The following is a 20,894-nucleotide window of genomic DNA, read 5'->3' as shown; positions in this document are numbered from 1 at the left end:
AACTATAACAGACTCAATAAAAGACCACCCAACTCAACATTCAGACAGATTGTGGGTCTTTAGGTTCCTGTATCTCCTTCCTGACAGTAGTAATGGGAAGAGAGCATATCCCAGATGCTGAGGGTCCTTAATAATGGATGGTGCTTTCTTGAGGTATCAGGAAGATTCACTGATGGCAGGGAAAGTATGACTGTGATGGAGCAGATGGAGTCGACAACCCGCAGCTGCCTTTTGAGATCCTATGTGTTAGAGCCCGCATGCCAGATAGTGATGTGACCAGTCAGAATGTTGTCGAAGACACATCAATAGAAATTTGCTTGAGTCTTTGGTGACATACCAAATCTCCTCAAACCCCTAATGGAGTAGAGCCACTGAAGTATAGCTGCTGGTATGCCTTCTTCGTGAAGGCATCAATGATCTACAGAAAGATCTACAGAGATGTTAACAGATCTTAAATCTGCACACCCCTTCTCGTGCAGTTTCCTTATTGAGGACTGCTGTGTGTTCTCCCAAATTTCCCTTCCTGAAGTTCACAATCAATCCCTTGATCTTGCAGACTTTGAGTACGAAGTTGTTGTTGCGACACCATTTAACTAGCCAGTCTATTTCACTCTTGTATGCCATCTGCTATTTTACTGACATTAGTGTTGTCATCTGGAAATTTAAAAATGGTATTTGAGCTGTGCTTAGCCATACAGTCATGAGTTAGAGAGAGTAGAGCAATGAGCTGATCAATCAACGTGATTATCAGTGAGGAGGAGATTATTACTGATCCTTACTGACGGGTCTCCTGATGACGAAATTGCAGATCCAATTGCAGAGAGACGTACAAAGATCCACATTCAAAAGCTTGGTGATTTACACTGAGGGGATGACAGTATTGAGCGCTGATTGTAATTGATGAACAGCAGCCTGAAGTATGCCCATGCAGCAAATATGCATTACACCAAAATAACATGAACTTCATTTTCTAGGCATCATTTGCTTATGATGAAAACCAGTTTTTTTATCAACTTTTATGATAGACCAATGCTTACAGGAAAATATGTGCCAAGATAGAAATGGATTATGCTAAGAGCACAATTTCATGAATGTCTCTCATTTCTACTATTATTAACATAATTTGTAGAACAGCCTAGTGCATTAGTTTAGCTTTGTGATTTAATTTGAACATACTACTCCCAAATAATATCACTGAGCAGACCTTATCAGGAGCTTCAAAGCTGAATGTCAGTTTTGTGCATCAGAGGGATTTATTTCAAAAACTTGGAACTTTTGAAAGGTTGGTACCTTTGATGTAATGACAGATATCAACTAGACGTGGTTTTGACGTAGAAACGGAAATCTGCAGCACAACTTGCCTTTATGTGACTCAACCAAAGAGCTGCTGCATTGAATGCAGATGAAGCTGGTTCTCACTGCTGCTAAAATGAATCTTAATCAGGATTATTTACACTTGATGTGGGCATTACATTGCATCCAAACATTAACTCAAGTAACTGAAGGTAAGTTTATGTTTTACTTTCTCAAAAATAAAACTGCTTCTAAATTTGCTTTTCTAATAGTATTATTTTAATGAATTTGGTTGGGTAAATACTGTAATAGAGATCCTACCTTACACTTGTAACATTGCTTGTTGGTAGCAAATTTATCTTCATTATCTGAGGCATAAGCAGTTGATTGTTCTAAATTGATTATTCTTTTCACTTAACAGTAGTCACAGAGAACATCAAAGTCTTTCAGACCCCTCCTGAAATAAAGGCTTTTGAAGGAGACACAATAAATATGCAGTGCTCTTGTGAACAGGACAAAACAATTGAAAGTATCAGGGTAGATTGGACCAAAGACTCAATGCCATTAATTGGGGTAACTACAATAGCTTCAGCTCGTGTCAACAGAAGTTATTCTTCAATTAATGAAACAACTGCAAAGCTTACTATTGAAAATATCATTCGGAATGATTCAGGAATGTACTTATGTGAAATGTCTGTTGAAATACCAGCACCAGTTCGAAAAGGCCAAGGGAATGGAACAAAATTAACTGTGCAAGGTAAATAGCTATTAAAATTCTCTAAGTATAATTTCACACACAATTCTCAAACAAATACTTTTAATCTTTTTTATTAAAATGCAGTCTCTGATTTTTGGAAGTAGAATAACGTAACCAATTGCTTTGCAAATATAAGATCAATTGATAATTGTCATATCAATATCATTTGTTTAAAATGGTAGCAGCAGGACTTGGGATTAACGGTGTAAACTTCCCAGTACCCATTTCAGTATTGTTTATGCTAGTCTCAGTCTGGGAAATCACACATATATGCATAATGAAAGTGGTATCATATCTATTGGTTATATTAAATGAACATGAGGAACTACAGTAACACGAAGGGTGATTGATATGTTCGTGGCCTAAGGTAGAAAGAGTCAATTTTAGGAAACCTAGCACATTTATTTTTCAACATAGTCCCCTCCTACATTTACACACTTAGTCCAGTGACCGTGGAGCATATGGATCCCTTCTTTGTAGAAGTCGGCGTCTTGGACCTCCGGAAGTGTGCCACAGCAGGGGTGATTGATAAGTAAGTTCGTGGCCTAAGATGGAAGGATATGAGTTATTAACTTCAATCTTTCTGCATAATCTCATTACATGCACATGAACTGCATGTGCATGTAACGAGAGCTGTATAACTCATCTCCTTCTACCTTAGGCCACAAATTTGTTAATCACCCCATGCTGTGGACCACTTCCGGAGGTCCAAGACGCCAACTTCTACAAAGAAGAGATCCGTATGCTCCACGACCGCTGGATTAAGTGTGTAAATGTAGGAGGGGACTATGCTGAAAATTAAATGTGTAGGTTTTCTAAAATTAACTCCTTCTAACTTAGGCCACGAACTTATCAATCACCTCTCGTATGTATGAATGTCATAAATTTGAAATAAAAATGGGATGCTTAATGGGAAAAGTTAGGATAGAGTAATTTCAGTGGAACAAAGGTGACTTCTCATCTTCCCATTTTTTTTCCAGTCCTGACGAAGGGTCTCAGCCTGAAACATCGACTAAATATTCTTTTCCATATATGCTGAGTTCCTCCAGCATTTGTGTATGTTAATTTGAGTGGAAGACCCATGAATATTTCCAGCAATTCCTATTTTTCTTTGTAATATTGATTTTACAGATAAAGTGATATCACAAAAGAGAGGAGTCGATAGCAGCTCAGTGGGAATTAAATTGGATTAGTGTAGGATGAGGATAAACGGTAGCTTCTAGTCAGTGTTGATGATTATATGATCCTTTAAAAATCTCAGGGCAAAACCAGTGAAAATTACAAACAACAAACACAATAAACTTAATTCACATGCCTTATAATGCAGCATCAATATTCAGTACTATAAACGTTATATTAAATTGTACAATGAATTCTCTCGTGCATTATCTTAAAACAACACACAAAGTGCAGAGGAACTTAGAGGGTTAGGCAGCATTCAAGGGATGGAAATGGGGAGGTTCATCTCACCTAAGGTCTTGAACCTATCCACTTTCCTCCATCAATGCTGCCTGATCCACTGAGTTTCTGCAGCACTTTGTATGTTGCTCCAGATATCAGTCGTTACAATCTCTGTGTATGTATTATCTTAAAACGTTGGTTTGCAAAGAATTAACAATACCATGGGAAAAACTAATTTCACATAAGCAGGATACATAGATATATTTACACGACACTATTCACCATTTTGATTAGAACATTGATTATTTTATTCAAATTGAGTAAAGAGTAAGAGACATTCACAAGAGTAATGAGATTATTACTTAAAATGGAAGAAAGTGAAAGGAAACTTGAAAAACTAAAGATCACAAGAGAAGGGAGACTGGCATTTTTTTAGATACTAGACCAATGCTGTGCTGTGCACAAAGTGATTATTGACCTTTGTGCTGTACCTTTATGATTGTCTTGAAGATGTTTCCAAGGGATTTCTTTGAGTGGGAAATTATTAAAACAATTAAGCTTTGTTTATTTGTCAGTCGCATCCATGGCATTATCTGAATGGCATTGGCCATTTCACTATGTCCAATGAAAACCTTGGGAATTTGAGGAACTCAAATACAATTAACATGTTAACACAAACAATCATCTAGTATTCTTTATGTACTGTTATGCCAAGATTTTTGGATTGAGAAGTGAACTTCAATAAAGCACTGTGATTACTGTAAATGGGGATTAAACTGGGAAGTTGCAACTGATCAAATAAAAAAGCTTTCATCTTTAGTTTGCCTATGATATAATTATGTAGCAGTCAGCAGAAAGCTAAAACAGAATAAGGCTACACAGATTCTTGTCTAATTCAAATTAGACAAGAAAATTCCCCTGTTGTAAATTAGTTTACTTCTGAATGATGGTGGACTTGCTTTGTACGAAGACTATTCCTTGGCTGCCGGTCATGACAGAACAACCTGGCGTACCTGATCTCGCCATGCCCCAAACTATATCAGAGAGATATACTAAAGAAGTAAAATAAGTTACTCAGCAAGAAATAGGCAGATTTGTAATTTATTCACACACCCATCTTGCTTGTATGATTAGGCTTTCAGGATAATATTAAATGGCTGAAATTTAAACTGTATTCAGAATTGTATTTTAAAATGTTAGCACACAAATATTCAATACGTTACCTGTTTTAATGAAGGAGATATTACACATGTAGGGATAAGAATAAACTTCAATAAACAAAATTACAAGGTGTGGTGAACTATGTGCCTGTCGGGACACGCCCCTGCTGACTGCTCCTGTGGCTCCTCCCACAGGCCCCTGTATAAAGGAGACCTGCGGCCTGACGCTCGGCCTCAGTCTCCAGGACCTTGTATGATAGACACTCACTCCTGGTTCCTTCTTCCAGTCAATAAAAGCCGATATCTCGCCTACGTCTCAGAGTGAGTTATTGATGGTGCATCACAAGGTGAGAGATAAAGAGAAACATTTTCAAATAGAAGTTTATAAGGATTCAGAACATCCTGCAAAAAATTAATACACAAAAAATGACAAATATTTCAAACAAAACTAACATTAACAACTTTAAATAGTTTATTGTGAGCAAAAGGATTGCAAGGGACAAGATCAGAATGGTAATCCATGCATGACGCCAAAAGAGATGAGGGGGATTTTAAGTGAACCTTTTACATCTGTATTTAGTCAGGAGACCGACACGGGGTCTAGAAGTGAGGCAAAGCGGCATCAACTTCATGGACCCTGTACAAATTACAGAAGAGGAGAGATTTGCTATCCTGGGGTAAATTAGGGTGGATAAATCCTCAGAGTCTGACAAGTTGTTTCCCCAGATCCTATGGGAGGCAAGTACAGAAATTGCCGGTGACCCAGCAGAGATAGTAGGTCATGTCTAACCAATCTCATAGAGTTTTTGTGCATGGTAGGTCATGCCAAACCAGTCTTAGAGAGATTTTAGAGGAAGTTACCGGGAAAGTGGATGAAGGCAAGGCAGTGGATGTTGTCTACATGGACTTTAGCAAAGTACTTGACAAGGTCCCTCATGGGAGGCAGGTCAAGAAGGTTCAGTTGCTCAGCATCTGAATGAGGTATTAAATTAGATTAGACATTGGCTTTGTGGGAGAAGCCAGAGAGTGGTAGTCGAGGGTTGCCTCTCTGACTGGAGGCCTGTGACTAATGATGTGCCGCGGGGATCGGTAATGGGTCCTTTTTTGTTTGTCATCTATATCAATGATCTGGATGTTAATGTGGTTAACTGGATCAGCAAACTTGCAGATGACACCAATATTGGGGGTGTAGTGGACAGTGTGGAAGGCTATCATAGCTTGCAGAGGGACCTGCATCAGCTGGAAAATGGGCTGAAAAATGGCAGATGGAATTTAATGCAGGTAAGTTTGAGGTTTGTACTTCAGGAGGACAGTGAACAGTAGGGTACTTAGGAGTGTGTTAGATCAGTGGGATCTGGGAATACAAGTATATAATTCATTGATAGTGGCGTCACATGTAGATAGGGTTGGAAAGAAAGCTTTTGGTACATTAGCCTTCCTAAATCAATGTCAGAAGATGGAATGTTATACTGAGGTTGTATAAAATGTTGGAACGGCCTAATTTGGAGTATAATGTGTACTTTTGTTCACCTACCTACGGCAAAGATGTAAATATGGTTGAAAAGTGCAAAGAAAATTTACAAGGATGTTGCTGGGTTGTGAGGACCTGAGTTATAAGATTGAATAGGTTAAGACTGTATTCTTTAGAACTGAGAAGATTGAAAAGAGATTTAATTCAGGTATACAAAATTATGAGGGGTACGGTTAGGGTAAATGCAAACAGGCTTTTTCCACTGAGGTTGGGTGAGACTACAACCAGAGGTCATGGGTTAAAGGCGAAAGTTGAAAAGTTTAAGGGGAAAATGAGAGGAAACTTCGTCACTCAGAGGGTCATGAAAATGAGCAACCAGCACAGGTGGTGCACAAGAGCTTGATTTCAACATTTAAGAAAAGTTTGTCTAGGTATATAGATGGTCGAGGTATGGAGGGCTATGGTCCCAGTGCAAATCCATGGGAGTAGGCAGTTTAATGGACTAGATGGGCTGAAGGGCCTGTTACTGTACAGTGCTGACTTTAAATGTTGCTTTTTGTTCAATGCATGATTCAACATCTTTGCTGGTGAACTACAGCATCTCTACCCATCTCAAGGTTTGTCATGCATCTTGGACTTTGATGATCATCATGATTTTGTTTTGCAACCTTGGCCAGAATTTTTCGTCAGACCATTGGGAGTTTTAATCTATTGCTTACTTTAGAATGCAGACCTGTGGTCACTTATCAGAATCAACTTTATCACATGAGCTATCTAGCAAACTGAGGATGTGGCAAGGTAAATTAAAATCCAAATTTCTAAATATTGATATGAAATGAAATTCAGTTCCAAAATTTTTGTGACAAAATGCTGGTATTAATTATTCTGTTAGACCTTGATACACATTATTACTTTATGCATTTATATTATGGACATTGGTTACCCAAGTTTGCAAGTGCACTGTGGTCAGAACAAACATATTTGCCGTTTGTTGTTTGTTTCTCTGGTTAGTAGATACGAGAACTTTGAGGATTCAGCAAGATTACACTATGATAGTGTGGCTAGGTCATATCAACATTTAGCCAGTGCATCCTTCAGTTCCAATTATGACAGATTAAGATTACTTTTTTTTTGTTTTCAGATGTATGCTGGGATCAGGTTTTGTAAAAAAATATTTTTATTGGCCAGTTTCTGTCATCAATTCATTTGTAACATCAGGAGACAGAATATAAGATAAATAACATACACAAAATGCTGGAGAGACTCAGCAGGCCAGGAGAAAACTATGGAAAAGATGAACAGTTGATATTTCAGGCTGGAACATTGACTGTACTCTTTTCCTGGGCTGCAGAATTCCTCCAGCATTTTGTGTATGTTGCTTTGGATTTCCAGTACCCGTATCTGCAGATTTTCTCATGTTTAAGATAAATACTTATGGCTCAGAGGGAGAATTCTGTTTAATGCAGTTCTATTTCCTATTGTAACACAGAAAACTTGTATGTCCTAAACGTATCATCAGTGAGTATCAAATGACCCTTGATGAGTTGAAACTTTTTCCCACTTTCAGCTATGAACATTTTGAAAATTTGGATGATAATCCTCCGATCATTTTCGAGGTTCATCAGAGAACTAAATGAAATCAAGTGTGAATTGTCTGATACAACTCAATTTTAAACATATCAGTACTTACCTTAGCCAAACTATCACAATATTTTTGCAGTATTATGACATAACAATTGGAGGAATAAAATTAGACTTTAGAGTCATCAAAAATGAGATTAGATGCAGATACTACATTTCACTGATTCATGCAAATACAACTATTTAAAACCAAAAAACTGAAATGTGATAATTACATTGTCCATGAATAAATATCTACCATTAATCCAGGTATTTAAATTATGATTGGTATTACAAAATTTTAAAATATCAATTGAGTTGGAATTAGTTAAAATAAATCCTCAGGGCCTAACAAGGTGACCCTTTAGACACTAGTGGAGGCAAGTGCAGAAATCGCCGAGGCTCCAGCAGAGATATTTAAAACATCCTTAGTGACAGGAGAGATTCCAGAAGATTGGAGGAGAGCCAATGTTGTTCCACTGTTTAAAAAAAGGTCTAAACATAAACCATGAAATTATAGGCTGGTGAGTCTGACATCAGTTGCGGGAAAGATATTGGAAGATGTTCTAAGGTACCAGATATACAAGCATTTGGATAGGCGTGGACTAATTAAGGATAGTCAGCATAGCTTTGTGCATGGTTGGTCATGTCTTGATAATCTTATTGAATTTTTAGGGAATTTACCAGGAAAGTGAATGAAGGCAAGGCAGTGGATGTTCTTTACATGGACTTTAGCAAGGTAAAGGAAAGTCAAGGAGGTTCAGTCACTCAGCATTCAAGATGAGGTAGTAAATTGGATTGGTCATTGGCTTTGTGGAAGAAGCCAGAGAGTGATAGTAGATTATTGCCTCTCTGACTGGAAACCTGTGACTGATGGTGTGCTGCAGGAATTAGTGCTGGGTCCTTAATTGTTTGTAATGGATATTAATGACCTGGATGATAATGTGGTTAACTGGATCAGCAAATTTGCTGATGACACTGAAATTGGGGGTGCAGTGGACAGCAAGGAAGGCTACCACAGCTTGTTAAGGGATCTGCATCAGCTGGAAGAAAATGGGCTAAAAGAAAATGGGCAGATGGAACTTAATGCAGGCAAGTACAAGGTTTTGTACTTTGGTAGGAACAACCAGGGTAGGCCTTACACACAGTGAACGGTGGGGCACTGAGGAGTGCGATTGAACAGAGGGATCTGGGAAAACAGGTCCATAATTCATCGAAAGTGGTGTCATAGGCAGATATGATCGTAAAGAAAGCTTTTGGCACATTGGCCTTTTTAAGTCAATGTATTGAGCACAGGAGATGGGATGCTATATTGAAATTGTATGAGAAATTGGTGAGTCCTAATTTGGAGTTTTGAGTGCAGTTTTGGTCACCTACCTACAGGAAAGATGTAAGCAAAGTTGAAAGTGTACAGGGAAAATTTACAATGATGTTGCTCAATCTGGAGGACCTGAGTTACAAGAAAAGATTGAGTAGGTTAACACTGTATTCCTTAGAATACAAAAGATTGAGAGGAGATTTGATAGAGGCATACAAAATGAGGAGGGGTATAGATAAGGTAAATGCAAGCAGGATTTTTCCACTGAGATTGGGTGGGACTACCACCCAAGGTCATGGTTAAGGGTGAAAGGTGAGAAGTTTAAAGGGAAATGAGGGGAAACCTCTTCACTCAGAGGGTCATGAGAGTGTGGAACAAGCTGCCAACACAAGTGGTGCATGTAAACTCAATTTCAACATTCAAGAAAAATTTGGATTGGTACATGGATGGTAAGGGTAAAGAGGGCTATGGTTCCCGTGCATGTTGATGGGAGGAGGCAGTTTAAATGGTTTTGGCATGGACTAGATGGGCCAAAGGACCTGTTTCTGTTCCGTACTTCTCTATGACTCCAGTTAGAATTCAATTAATGCCATTAAACACACACACACACACACAATAGTTGCTGGGGTTTTGGGCTCTTTATAAATTTACTTTAAAATGCTTGGGCTTCCTTTGGGATTGCTATTTCAGTTTGTCATTTGGTCCTTTCCAAATAATTTTATTCTTACCAGGCAGGCTAATAGCTGACTGAAGTTTTATATTTGAAGGTGTGTAAAACCAACAGTTATCTGATTTAATCAATTTCATAATGGTCAAGTTAAGTTACAATCTCTCTTTATTCAATATATCTTTTTATTTGACCTTAATTATCCCCTAGTTGATATAGCCTTTATTCTTTATATTTAAGGAATTAAAATATTAACTAAAAATATTAACAAAAGCTTCAAAACATTTTGTGTCTCTTATCTATTTAACATCTAAGAACCTTTCCTCAGAGCCATGAAGTTTTTAATGTCTCCAAAACTTTATCTCAAATGTGCACAGACCATTAAAAACTAAATGATATAATCCCTACAATTTCATGGATAATTTTGCAAGGCACCAATCAGCTGAATAAGCATGCATCAGATATTTTAATTGTCAAGTTCATGGCTATGAAAAAGGAAAACATTTTAAAACTAAAATTGCAATTATGATGGAAAAAGCTGTGAAATTAACATGTTTAGATTCTTCATGAAATCCACACCATGACAAATTAATTATGTTTAAGCAAAATCACTATTTATGATGATCTGCAGCAGTCAATTAGCATTCAGAAAAGTTCTGCCAACATGAGCCGTCAGTTGATTTTTCTTAGTGAAGTTTTTAAGAGAAGTTGTTTGGGTAGATTACATGAATACTTCAGTGCTCGAGAGGTGTACAGGAGTGAGACAGATCAGCTGGGTTGAGTAGTGTCACAACAACATTGTTGCACTCAATGTCAGTAATCCCAAGGAATTGTTAGTGGACTTCAGGAAGAGGAAGGATCAGCAGTGAAAAGGGTGAGCAGCGTCACATTCCTGCATGTCAACATTTCAGAGTATCTATCCTGGGTCCAATGTATTGACGCAATCATGAAGAAGGCATGCCAGTGGCTAGACCTCATTAGAAGTTTGAAGGGATTTGGTATGTCACCAATCGTTACAAATTTCCTCAGGAGCATTCCGATGAGTTGCATCACTGCCTGATATGGATGCTCCATTACACAAGATCAAAAGAGGCTGCAGAGGCTCGTAGATTCAGCCAGGACACAAGCCTCCTCACCAACGAGGACATCTTCAAAAGATGGTGCCTCAAAAGGGCTGCATCCATCATTAAGGACCCTCACCATGCAAGGCATGCCCTCTTCCTCATTACTACCATAAGGTCAAGGGATAGGAGCCTGAAGATACACACGCAATGTTTTAAAAGCATCTTCTTCCACTCTGCCATCTAATTTCTGACGATCCATGAACCCATGAACATTAACTCATCATTTCCCTATTACACTATTTAATTATTTTATTTCTTCTTGTAACTTATAGTAATTTTTTTTATGTTTTGCACAGTATTTCTACTACAAAACAACAAATTTCATAACATATGTCAGTGGTAATAAACCTAATTCTGATTCTGATTCCAGAGGTGCCATGGCATTCTTTAATTACTGTAGGAGCAAACTGAAAGATCAGACAGAATTGGTGGGGGACGGAGCTGATTTACTAAACATTGGTGCACACCAGGAGACCAGTCAAAGCTGATCTACCTGAGCATGAATTTGATGCAGCTTTTGCATTCTCAGTTGATGGATTTACCAGTAAATCTACATTTTCATAACAGCATGGTGATTGCAGAAGGACTTAATAAAGTAGTAAACTGTTACGTTTTGTAACTCCGGAAATTAATCGAAAGAAAAACATGGGAGGCTGAGAAAACGTGTCTACTTCGTTTTGCTTCAAACGACATGGTGGTGTAATGGCATGTGCCATTCAAATACTTTTACATATAATCCTGAATGAAATATCAAATACACAACACTTCTCCCTGTTTAGCTATAAAATCCAATTCAATATAGAATGCATCTCAACTCAAATATGTAACATTCTGCTCTCTAGTCATCATATATATACAATACACTATAAATCAATGACTATTTAGACATCCATGGCACAGCAAATTTTCAATTGTCCCATGCAGGCCTAAAGATTTCATCACTATGAAGGGCTTCTAACTCTTGTTTGGTAAGGTCTTTCCTGACAAGGAAGGGGAGGTAGCACACTGCTTGGCAGGAGAGACTGTGAAACAATCTCAGATTCTGGGGCCTACTCCGTGATGGTTGTGGGAGTTGATTATGGGACCGCATAAGTGGTTCTGATAGCTCTGAACACCTTTTTTCAGGACGTGTTAGCATCCTGAACAGTGCATGGCAAGCTGTTCAATCCACCGATCCATCCCAAGCCACCAGACAAACTTTTCAGCCAATGCTTTCACTTTAACCATGTCCAGATGACTGGCATGTAACTCTTCCGACATTTTTGCTCTCAGCATGGATGGTACAAAAACTTTCAAACCCCATGTAAGGCAACCCCTTTCAAGGGCAAGTTTATCCTGGCACTGGTAAAAAAATAGGTGAACTGGAATTTCTGCTGCACATTTCAGCCGGTTTAGGTTGCCAAGGAGACCTGAGGCAGGGAGAACACCTCAAGACGAATGTCCTCTTTTGTAAATTTTTCAGGTATTTGCTTTTCCAAGGGCAAACAGAGCAATCCATCAGCATTTTCATGATTAGTCATCCTCTTGAATTCAAACTTGTACTTTTGTCCTCCAAGAAATAAAGCCCAAAAAAGGTTTGCAATCAACTGGGAAAGTGGGCAAAAGAATATCAGGTGGAATTTAACTTGTAAGTGGGAAATGCTGCATTTTGGGAAGTTTAACCAAGGCAAGACATGAACAGTGAAAGTTCAGGCCATTGTTGAAAAGAGAGACTTGGGATGTCAAAGTACTTATTTCCTGAAAGTGGCAACATGGTAGAAATGGAGATGAAGAAGACATATGTTTATCTGTCCATATTGATGAGGTAATGTGTTCAAGAGTTAGGACACCATATTATAGTTGTAGAAAACATTGGTTAGTTTGCTCTTGGAGTATTGTGTGCAATTCCAGTTATCACACTATAAAAAAATGTGATTAAGCGGGAGAGGGTGCAGAAAAAAACACACAAGAATTGCCTAGATGGAGGGCTTGAGTTAGGATAGGCTGGATCTGTTTTCCCTTGGGCAAAGAGGCTGAGAGGCAACACAATAGAGATATATAAAACCAGGAGTTTACTTAAGGCATATGGAGATATGTATTATGTATGTATCAATCTGCTCTTTAAATAATTAGTGCTCCTGTTCCCATACCAGTGAGTATTATTCTCTGGGCATGACTTGTAATCCAGTATTCTGTGATATTATTTGTGATTATCTTATTCTTATAAAATAATTACAGATCAATATCACAGAACATAATCTTACTCTGATTATGCTTTACGGAAAATATTGCTTTATGTTTAAGCAAGTCTGTCCATAATGTTAATGACCATTGTCAAGTTTGCCTTTTGGATCAGAACTCAATTCCACATTGTGGTTTTTAGTTCCATAACCATTAAGTACTTTTGTTTAACAAAAATCTCTCAATCTCAGTTTTAAGATCCAGAATAAACTCTGAATGCAGCAACATTTTGTAAGGAGATTGCTATATTTCCACTATCTTTTCCATGAAGAAATATTCCTGAGTGCCACTCTTAAGCATCCAACACTAATGTTAAGATCAGTTCCTATTCTGACTGTCCCACTGAATGAAGTTGTATCTCTGTCTTGTCAACATGCTATTAAATAATTCAAAGACCATTAGATTTTCTACAAAAACAAAATAAATTTAATCTATGAATTCCTCCACTTAATGCATTCAGCTCTGTTCCTCTTTCACAACTTTAAGAAGCTGGAGAATTGACATATATTGTACGTACGAAAGGCACGCAGAATAATTATAATTTTACAGCAGCTCATGAAATGTAAGATCAAATTGTTGCTTTACACATAAGATGGAAGATCACAAAATAATTTGAGAGACCTACAATGTTTTCAGCATAAACTGGTTAATCTATTAGGATACATCCTCTTAGACATGATGTTAAATAAGTTCTCTCACACTGTTGCTAGTTTCATCAATATTCACATTTCAATGAGAAGCAATATTTTAAATCATCACAAATTTAAAATTATCACACAAATTTTAACATTAAAAGGAATCCTGTTTTTGAAATATCATGATATTCAAAATGTGTTGGCACAGTAGTGGAAACTGCAAGCTGTTTCAAACTCCTGTGAGTGCACATCTCACACAACCTCTCATGGCCTCAGAACACATCCTACACAGTCCAGAAAACTCAGCAATGCCTCTTCTTTCTGAGGAGGTTGCAGAGAGATGGACTATGCTCATCTGTACTCACGTCATTCTATCCACCCTGCTCATAAACTGTTTGTCCCCAGGCTCACAGTCTCACATCAGTCTCACATCAGACTCACAGTCACTTTTTCCAAGCAGTAAGGCTGATCAACAGCTTCATCCACTAACCTGCACCTCCACATCCCCAACCACCACTATGTTATTATTTCCTGTCACCTTACGTACAGACACTCCTTTATGGACATCCAGTACTATCACTTTACGGACCTACAGTCAATCTATGCGTATATAAGCTGACTTATGTATTTATATTTATTGTGTTTTTCATTATTATTATGGTATTCTTTATCTTTTGTTGGTTTTTTTTGTGTGCCGCATCAGATCCAGAGCAACAATGATTTCAATCTCTGACAGTATTTTGTTCCTCCTTCAGCAGTTAAGATTAATTTCATTTAATTTGCTAAATCTGAAACAATTATTTTTTATCTAGAGTATCACAACTACAGGCATGAACTTGCTGCATTGGCACTGTTGGTGATACTGGGTCTTGCAATTTTATGTTACAAGCAACAGCGGAGAAGGAAAAGAAATGCAGGTCTGTCAGGTATGGGACTGTTAAGAATGTGGTATTCAAACTGTATCAGAACTGAATTCAGATGTAGGGCCTAAAATGCATTGACTTGATACAATATCTTCCCTATCCATTGATTTATATCCTTAGATTACTTTTAAGGCACAATGCAAATGAAGGCATTGAGTTTGTAGTGGTGGAATTGCAATTAACTGTACTTTGTTTTGGTTGTCCCATGGTGCCCAATGGATGGGATCACTTTTAATATTGAACATTCTTTAACTGGATTGTGGATGTCTGATATTTCATACTTCCTTATAATACAGAAGGAGCCATTTGGCCCACTTATCTATTTTTCGTCCCATGCCTGAGAACTTCTGCTGTCCTACCACCCTCAGCAATAATCTGTTTCTCAGCTAATTATATTCACAGTTACTAATGAACCTTTAGGTTGAGAAAGCAGGAGCCGCCAGGAGAAACTCACATAGACTCAGCAAAAACACACAGACCTCATACAGATAGCACCCAAGATCAGAAACATGGGTTAAAGGTACTCTGTGACGAACTCCCTTACATTCCCAGTTCTTTGGGATTACTACAGAGTATTTCATTATTATCTCATTGGCACAACTACCTGGATATGACCACTGGGAATTTCTATCACATCAGAGCTGTTTCTGCTCAGCTGATGTAACATTGGCAGAAATGCCACTGAACCCTTATTTCCCTGTATGTACAAGGCTTCCAACAGATTTATGGCAAAGCAACAGCAATGGAATGGTTAAAAACTTCAGAAAAAAATTAGACAGAGATACAACACCTTTCAAAAATGTTTTACTATACTCATACCGAAAATAATCTTTCAGAGATCATTAGACAATTAGTAAAGGTGGTATATATTTGGAATGAGCCACCGGAAATAATGGTTGAGGTGGGCACATTAGCAACATTTAAAAGCCATCTGGATAAAGACACAGATAGGAGAAGTTTAGAGGGCCCTTATTCAACTGCAGACAGATGGGATTAGTTCATTGTGCAAAAGAGTCAGCATAGACAAGATGGGCCAAAGGGCCTGTTTCTGTGCTGTATGACTCTCTTTCTCTAGACCAGAACTAATTACCAACAGTAAGCTGCCTGCATTTTCCATTCAACCTCTACTCTCTTGACCTATTTAGCCTGCACTTACCTTCAGTTAAGCTGCTAGAAGCAGATTTTCCACAATGAGCGTCTTGATGAAAATCTATTCTGGATCTGTATGGAAATAAGTGGTATTGTAGAACAGGATCTGAACAGGGAAAACAAATTGGCAGCTGGTCAATTCATAATCTGAGTCTTAGCTAACATGCAAACTCTCTGACATTCAGAAATGTAACAAAACTATTAAGAAATAATCGCAGAAACTAAAAATAGCCCATTTAAACAATTAGAAGTTTAAGTAAAACAAATTACTGTAATATGAAAAAAATGAAATTTTGATAAAATATACCTTTCTCCCTTGCACGTGTTCCTTTCCTTACAAATTAATTTTATCACCTAGCAGACGTGAGGCAACCAAATTCCTCAGTTGAAGTTGCTGGGAAGTTGCAAGAAGTTAATACTGTCTTGGATTCCAGTAGTGTTCAATGGCAGAGCTTAGTCAGAAAAAAAAACATCAATTACCTTTCAGGATTTCTGCACTATGTCTATAGACACGGGAATCCAGAACACTCAGCTGGTAAATGCCACTGGTTTTGCAAAGAACCACTGGGATTTCGCAGGAAAATCCAGCCTTCTAACATCAGTTCAATTACAGGGCACACCAATATTGTAAATGGTCATATGTCTCATAATCATTCCTTGCCTGTTCTCCATCTCCCTCTGGTGCTCCCCTCCCCCTTTCTTTCTCCCTAGGCATTGTTTATCGAATGTGATGCGGCTGGATATTACAAATTATGTCTGAGGACACATTGAATTCAAATGAAGTAGCTAGGACAGGAAATGGAGGTCTCACGGTGTGGTCAGCCAACCTTTCTAGTATTGATGTTAGCAGCTGCACACCAATACAACAAATACAAGTAGTGCAAGATGTATGGGAATGGTGAACTTTGTATGCATTGAGTTTGGGTATGTTTGTATCTTTCTCTGTCCACTTAATGAGGATAAAAAGAGGCCATGTTTGTGCTTCCACAAACAAGAAATCAACATTATTTATTTTCCTATGAATTAAAAGTAAAAATAATTTCTCATTGACAAAGGATATCTAATTTTTAATGTATTCTAACTTACTTTGGTCAAGCACTTACAAATAATTTTAGACATCAGTAAAATAACAGACAATAATGCTGTTTACATTTATATGAGCTGGTGGAATTACAGAATTTAGAGAATTTTAAATTATTTTCTTGGTATTTAACATATCATTTAATAATATACTGCATTTTCATTGCTTCTCTTAAGATACACTCACTGGATTTACAAATAATCTGTAAGCTAAAAAAATCTGTAAGCTATTTGCTGATTGTGTTGGACAGGCTTACATTTGATTCCATAGAATCTTAGTGTCACTTATTGTATTAATTGCATTAATGTTCCATTAAATTAATAGTCACTGATTCATTAATTTATGCATTTTGTGTCAGTTGGTGATGTGGCAGAAGTAATCAATGAAGAAAATCCAGAGAATGAAGGACATGAGGAAAGCTCATCTTCAAGAGGCTCATCTCATTGGGTACGTTGGAGAACTGAAAACCAATTCAATCATATTACCAATTTCCTTGGGTTATTTGGATCCTTTGACAAAATTACTTTGGTTCGTAGACCCATAAGTATTACAGGTTAGTCATTTTGAAAAATAGAAAAAGGACAATAAAATAAACAGAAAGTCTGGAGATGTTCATCATTTGTGGTGTAAGAAGCAGACTAAATGATAGGTGCTACATCTCAGATGCATCGTAGAAAGGAATAATTGAATCAAGAAATTGCAGAGGGAAAAGAATACCTAAAGTGTGGAGGAAGATAATATTTTTCAAGTAGTGGAAATGACGTATGTTTGTATGATGCAGAGCTGGGCCAAGAAGTGGCAAACGTCATTCAATTTGGAAAAGTGTGAGCTTTGGAAGGTTGAACCTGAAGGCTCAGTACAAGATTCTTAGCAGTGTGTAGAAACAGAAGGATCTCGGGCGCCACATCCATACACCTGCAAAGTTGCTGCGCAAATTGATAGGGAAGTTAATAAAGATATGATGTGTTTGACTTCATTAATTGAGGAATTGAATTCATGAGCCACGAGGAAATGCTGCAGCTCTATAAAACTCTGGTTAGACCACACTTGGAATATTATATTCAGTTCTGATTACCTCATTATAGGAAGGATGTGAAAGATGTGGAGCAGAGGAGATATACCAGGATGTTGCATGGATTATAGAGCATGGGTCATGATTTCTGATGAATAGTCTCAGCCAAAAATATTGACTGATTACTCTTTTCCATAGATGCTGCCTGGCCTGCTGAGTACCTCCAGCATTTTGTGTGTGTTGCTTGGATTTCCAGCATCTTCAAATTTTCTTGTTCTTGTGAGGAAAGGTTGAGTGAGCTAGGCTTTTTCTCTTTGGAGCAAAGAAGGATGAAAGGAGACTTGTTAGCGATGATAGATATAGATAGCCAAGAAAATAGTCAAAGCCTTTATTTCTTCTAATAAAGTGCACAACTATACACTTCCCTGCACTGTATTCCATCTGCCACTTCTTTACCCATTCTGCTAATCTGTCCAAGTCCTTCTGCACACTCCCTGCTTCCCCAATGCTTCCTGCCCCTCTACCTATCTCTATATTGTCCACAAACTTGACCACATTAATTCTGTCATCCAGATCACTAACAAATAATGTGATAAGAAACAATCGGTCACAATCTCATAAAGGAACTGAAACCACTTCACAAGAAAAAAGAGGGCAGTATGATAGTGCACTATAGTGTGGACTAGTCCACTCAATTCTTGGTTACAGGGTGAACAGTCCAAAGCAAATTGTGATTGGCTCAAATCCTTGGTAATGCTCATGCCATGTTCTGAATTATATGAAAATTTACAAAATATGTTAGAAAGGCTTGGGATTGCAAAAGCTTATGGTTGTAAAGCCAGTATCAGCATTAATGGACTTCCTCCTATTGATTGTGAATGAGTAATTTGTGTTCTCAAAGCAGTCTGAGCAAAAGAAAATTATGATTATTACAAGAGATCCAGTAACTAACAAATAACACACTGTTTTTCCAGCTGACTTCATCACTTTATGAATCTTTTGATTACTTCACGATCAAACAAGAAGAAAATGAAGAAACATGTTGTAATGCATCGGACAGTTGATTACAAAGAAGAAAAACATTTTCAAGACTGAACTTGTGTTTCGGCTTTTCACAATTTCAGATTAAGTCTAAATTACAAACCTCCTGAAAGGTTTGCCTTGTCATGTGCATTCTTGGAGAAGAATCTGATATCTGGTAATAAGTGCTACAATTCGCTTGACCATGAAGCCGAAGGACAGAAGTGTTAATATACCATTCTCCTTCTTATTGCTTTCAAATATTTTATGGAACCAACACCAAATGATGCAGGACTATGTTCTCTGAAGGAGTTTAGGAATGGCATGGGACTAGGCTTTTAGCTGGAAGAATTTTGTAATGTGGGGGAACCTGTAAAGGAGAAAATCGAGAGTAAATAAAACTGTGTAGGATACCCTCACAATAGAGGGTTTATGGGTTGTGAGAGTTTTCCACCATTTCATTTTGTTTGCTATAGTTTGCATTTTATTCAAATAAGATGATAGAATAGCTTCAGTAGTAGTGTGGATTTGAACAGCTTTATAAAAAGGTTGGATGTTCTCCATCTGAATTTTTTTGCTGTGTTGTGTTTTGAGAAAATGGCACCCAGACGGAGACAGGGGGACTTTATTATGGGTTAGCGAGGAAATCAGCAGCAATAACTTGTACTTCTATTCCGCCTAAGTATCTTTACGTAAAAAAAATCAATGCATTTCACAAGAGCAACTAAAGTAACTTAACAGAACAGAATGAGGGCAAGTGGCCAATACTGTAATCAACCCTACAGCAAAATATGAATGATGAAGTTTCAGCAGTAGATTAGCCATGACAGGAATACAGATAAGCAGCATTAAAGAGGTGGAAACTGGGTGTCTTAGAAATGGTGCATGTACAGCATGTGGTCCAAAGTAATCCTGGGATTGTGAATTGTTTGGTTCATTTTTTAAAAATCAGAAAGAGGAATGGAATTGAAGGTGGTGAATGCATGGAACTGGGAGCAACAGTTTTTACTTTCTCAATATTCTGCTCATCCTATACTATATGTTGGACAAGTAGACTGACAGTTAAAAGGCAGTGCACAGAGTCAGAGGTGATGTGAGAATAAGCTGGGTATTGTCCATTAACGTAAAAACAAATGGTATGTTGTTGGATAATAGTGAGAATGGATACCATGTGGCTAAAAATAAGAGAGGTTGGCAGATAGATCCTTAGTGGGCATCAGGTACAAGGATTCAGCTATGTGATGAGAAGACATTGGAAGATGGAACCAGGTGAATGTTTCTCTAACCAGCTGGTAGGGAACATTGGAGGTGGATGGTGTGGAGAACTTCTTCATAGATTACAAAGAACTGGAGAGGGATGATGAATATTGGATTACTTTTATTGCAGTTACATGCACATTGTTACTTTGATCACAGGATTTGAAAAGTTTGCAGGACCAAGATCTCAATAGGATGGATCTAAACTGGAATTTCTAAAAGGGATGATAGGAATATAGGATGCTCTGAATTAGTGGAGGTTAGAAATGGATCATTAATGTTTAATGATGGAGAAGCTAAGGGTTTCCTTTGTGAGGAAAGGATAAAGATGGGAAATTTAAGGAAAAAGATAAAATAAGTCATGGATATATGTAATTTTCAAGTTGCAGACATTAATTTAAAAGTAAATTGGCACTAGGTTTGGCAGTAAGGACACCTTCTTGGTTTTCTCTTAAAATGATGACAAATAAATGATGAACTTATAATTATATTTTTGTTATTTTATATATGCACACTAACAAACACACACACACACATAATTTTTTAATCACCCAGAAGAAAGCCATTCTACATATCATATATATGCTGACTCTCACGGATTTCCTGTCAATCCTGTTCCCACATATATATCCCTGTCATCCAATTCTTCTCATGTTGATTCCCTCTTATTCTCCTATTACTCAACAAGTGAAGAAACTCAACCCAGTCACAGGGAGAATGTGTAAAGTCCTCATTGGCGGCATCCAGTGTCAAGATCAATCTCAATTCACTGGAGTAGTGGGCAGG

The 20,894-nt window shown here is 37.6% G+C and overlaps 1 protein-coding gene across 1 annotated transcript; it reads left to right on the top strand.

The window, feature by feature from the left end:
• Positions 1 to 1,152: 1,152 nt before the first annotated feature.
• LOC132391701 (cytotoxic T-lymphocyte protein 4-like) lies at positions 1,153 to 20,517 on the top strand. The gene is made up of 5 exons (XM_059965248.1): positions 1,153 to 1,505; positions 1,715 to 2,050; positions 14,479 to 14,592; positions 17,178 to 17,266; positions 18,806 to 20,517. Exons 1-5 carry the CDS (start codon positions 1,397 to 1,399, stop codon positions 18,893 to 18,895), a joined length of 738 nt encoding a protein of 245 aa, XP_059821231.1. The 5' UTR covers positions 1,153 to 1,396; the 3' UTR covers positions 18,896 to 20,517.
• Positions 20,518 to 20,894: the final 377 nt, after the last annotated feature.

Source organism: Hypanus sabinus, chromosome 3 (assembly GCF_030144855.1).
Source record: "Hypanus sabinus isolate sHypSab1 chromosome 3, sHypSab1.hap1, whole genome shotgun sequence".
Taxonomy (NCBI): domain Eukaryota; kingdom Metazoa; phylum Chordata; class Chondrichthyes; order Myliobatiformes; family Dasyatidae; genus Hypanus; species Hypanus sabinus.
This window is presented reverse-complemented; position numbering and strand designations above follow the sequence as displayed.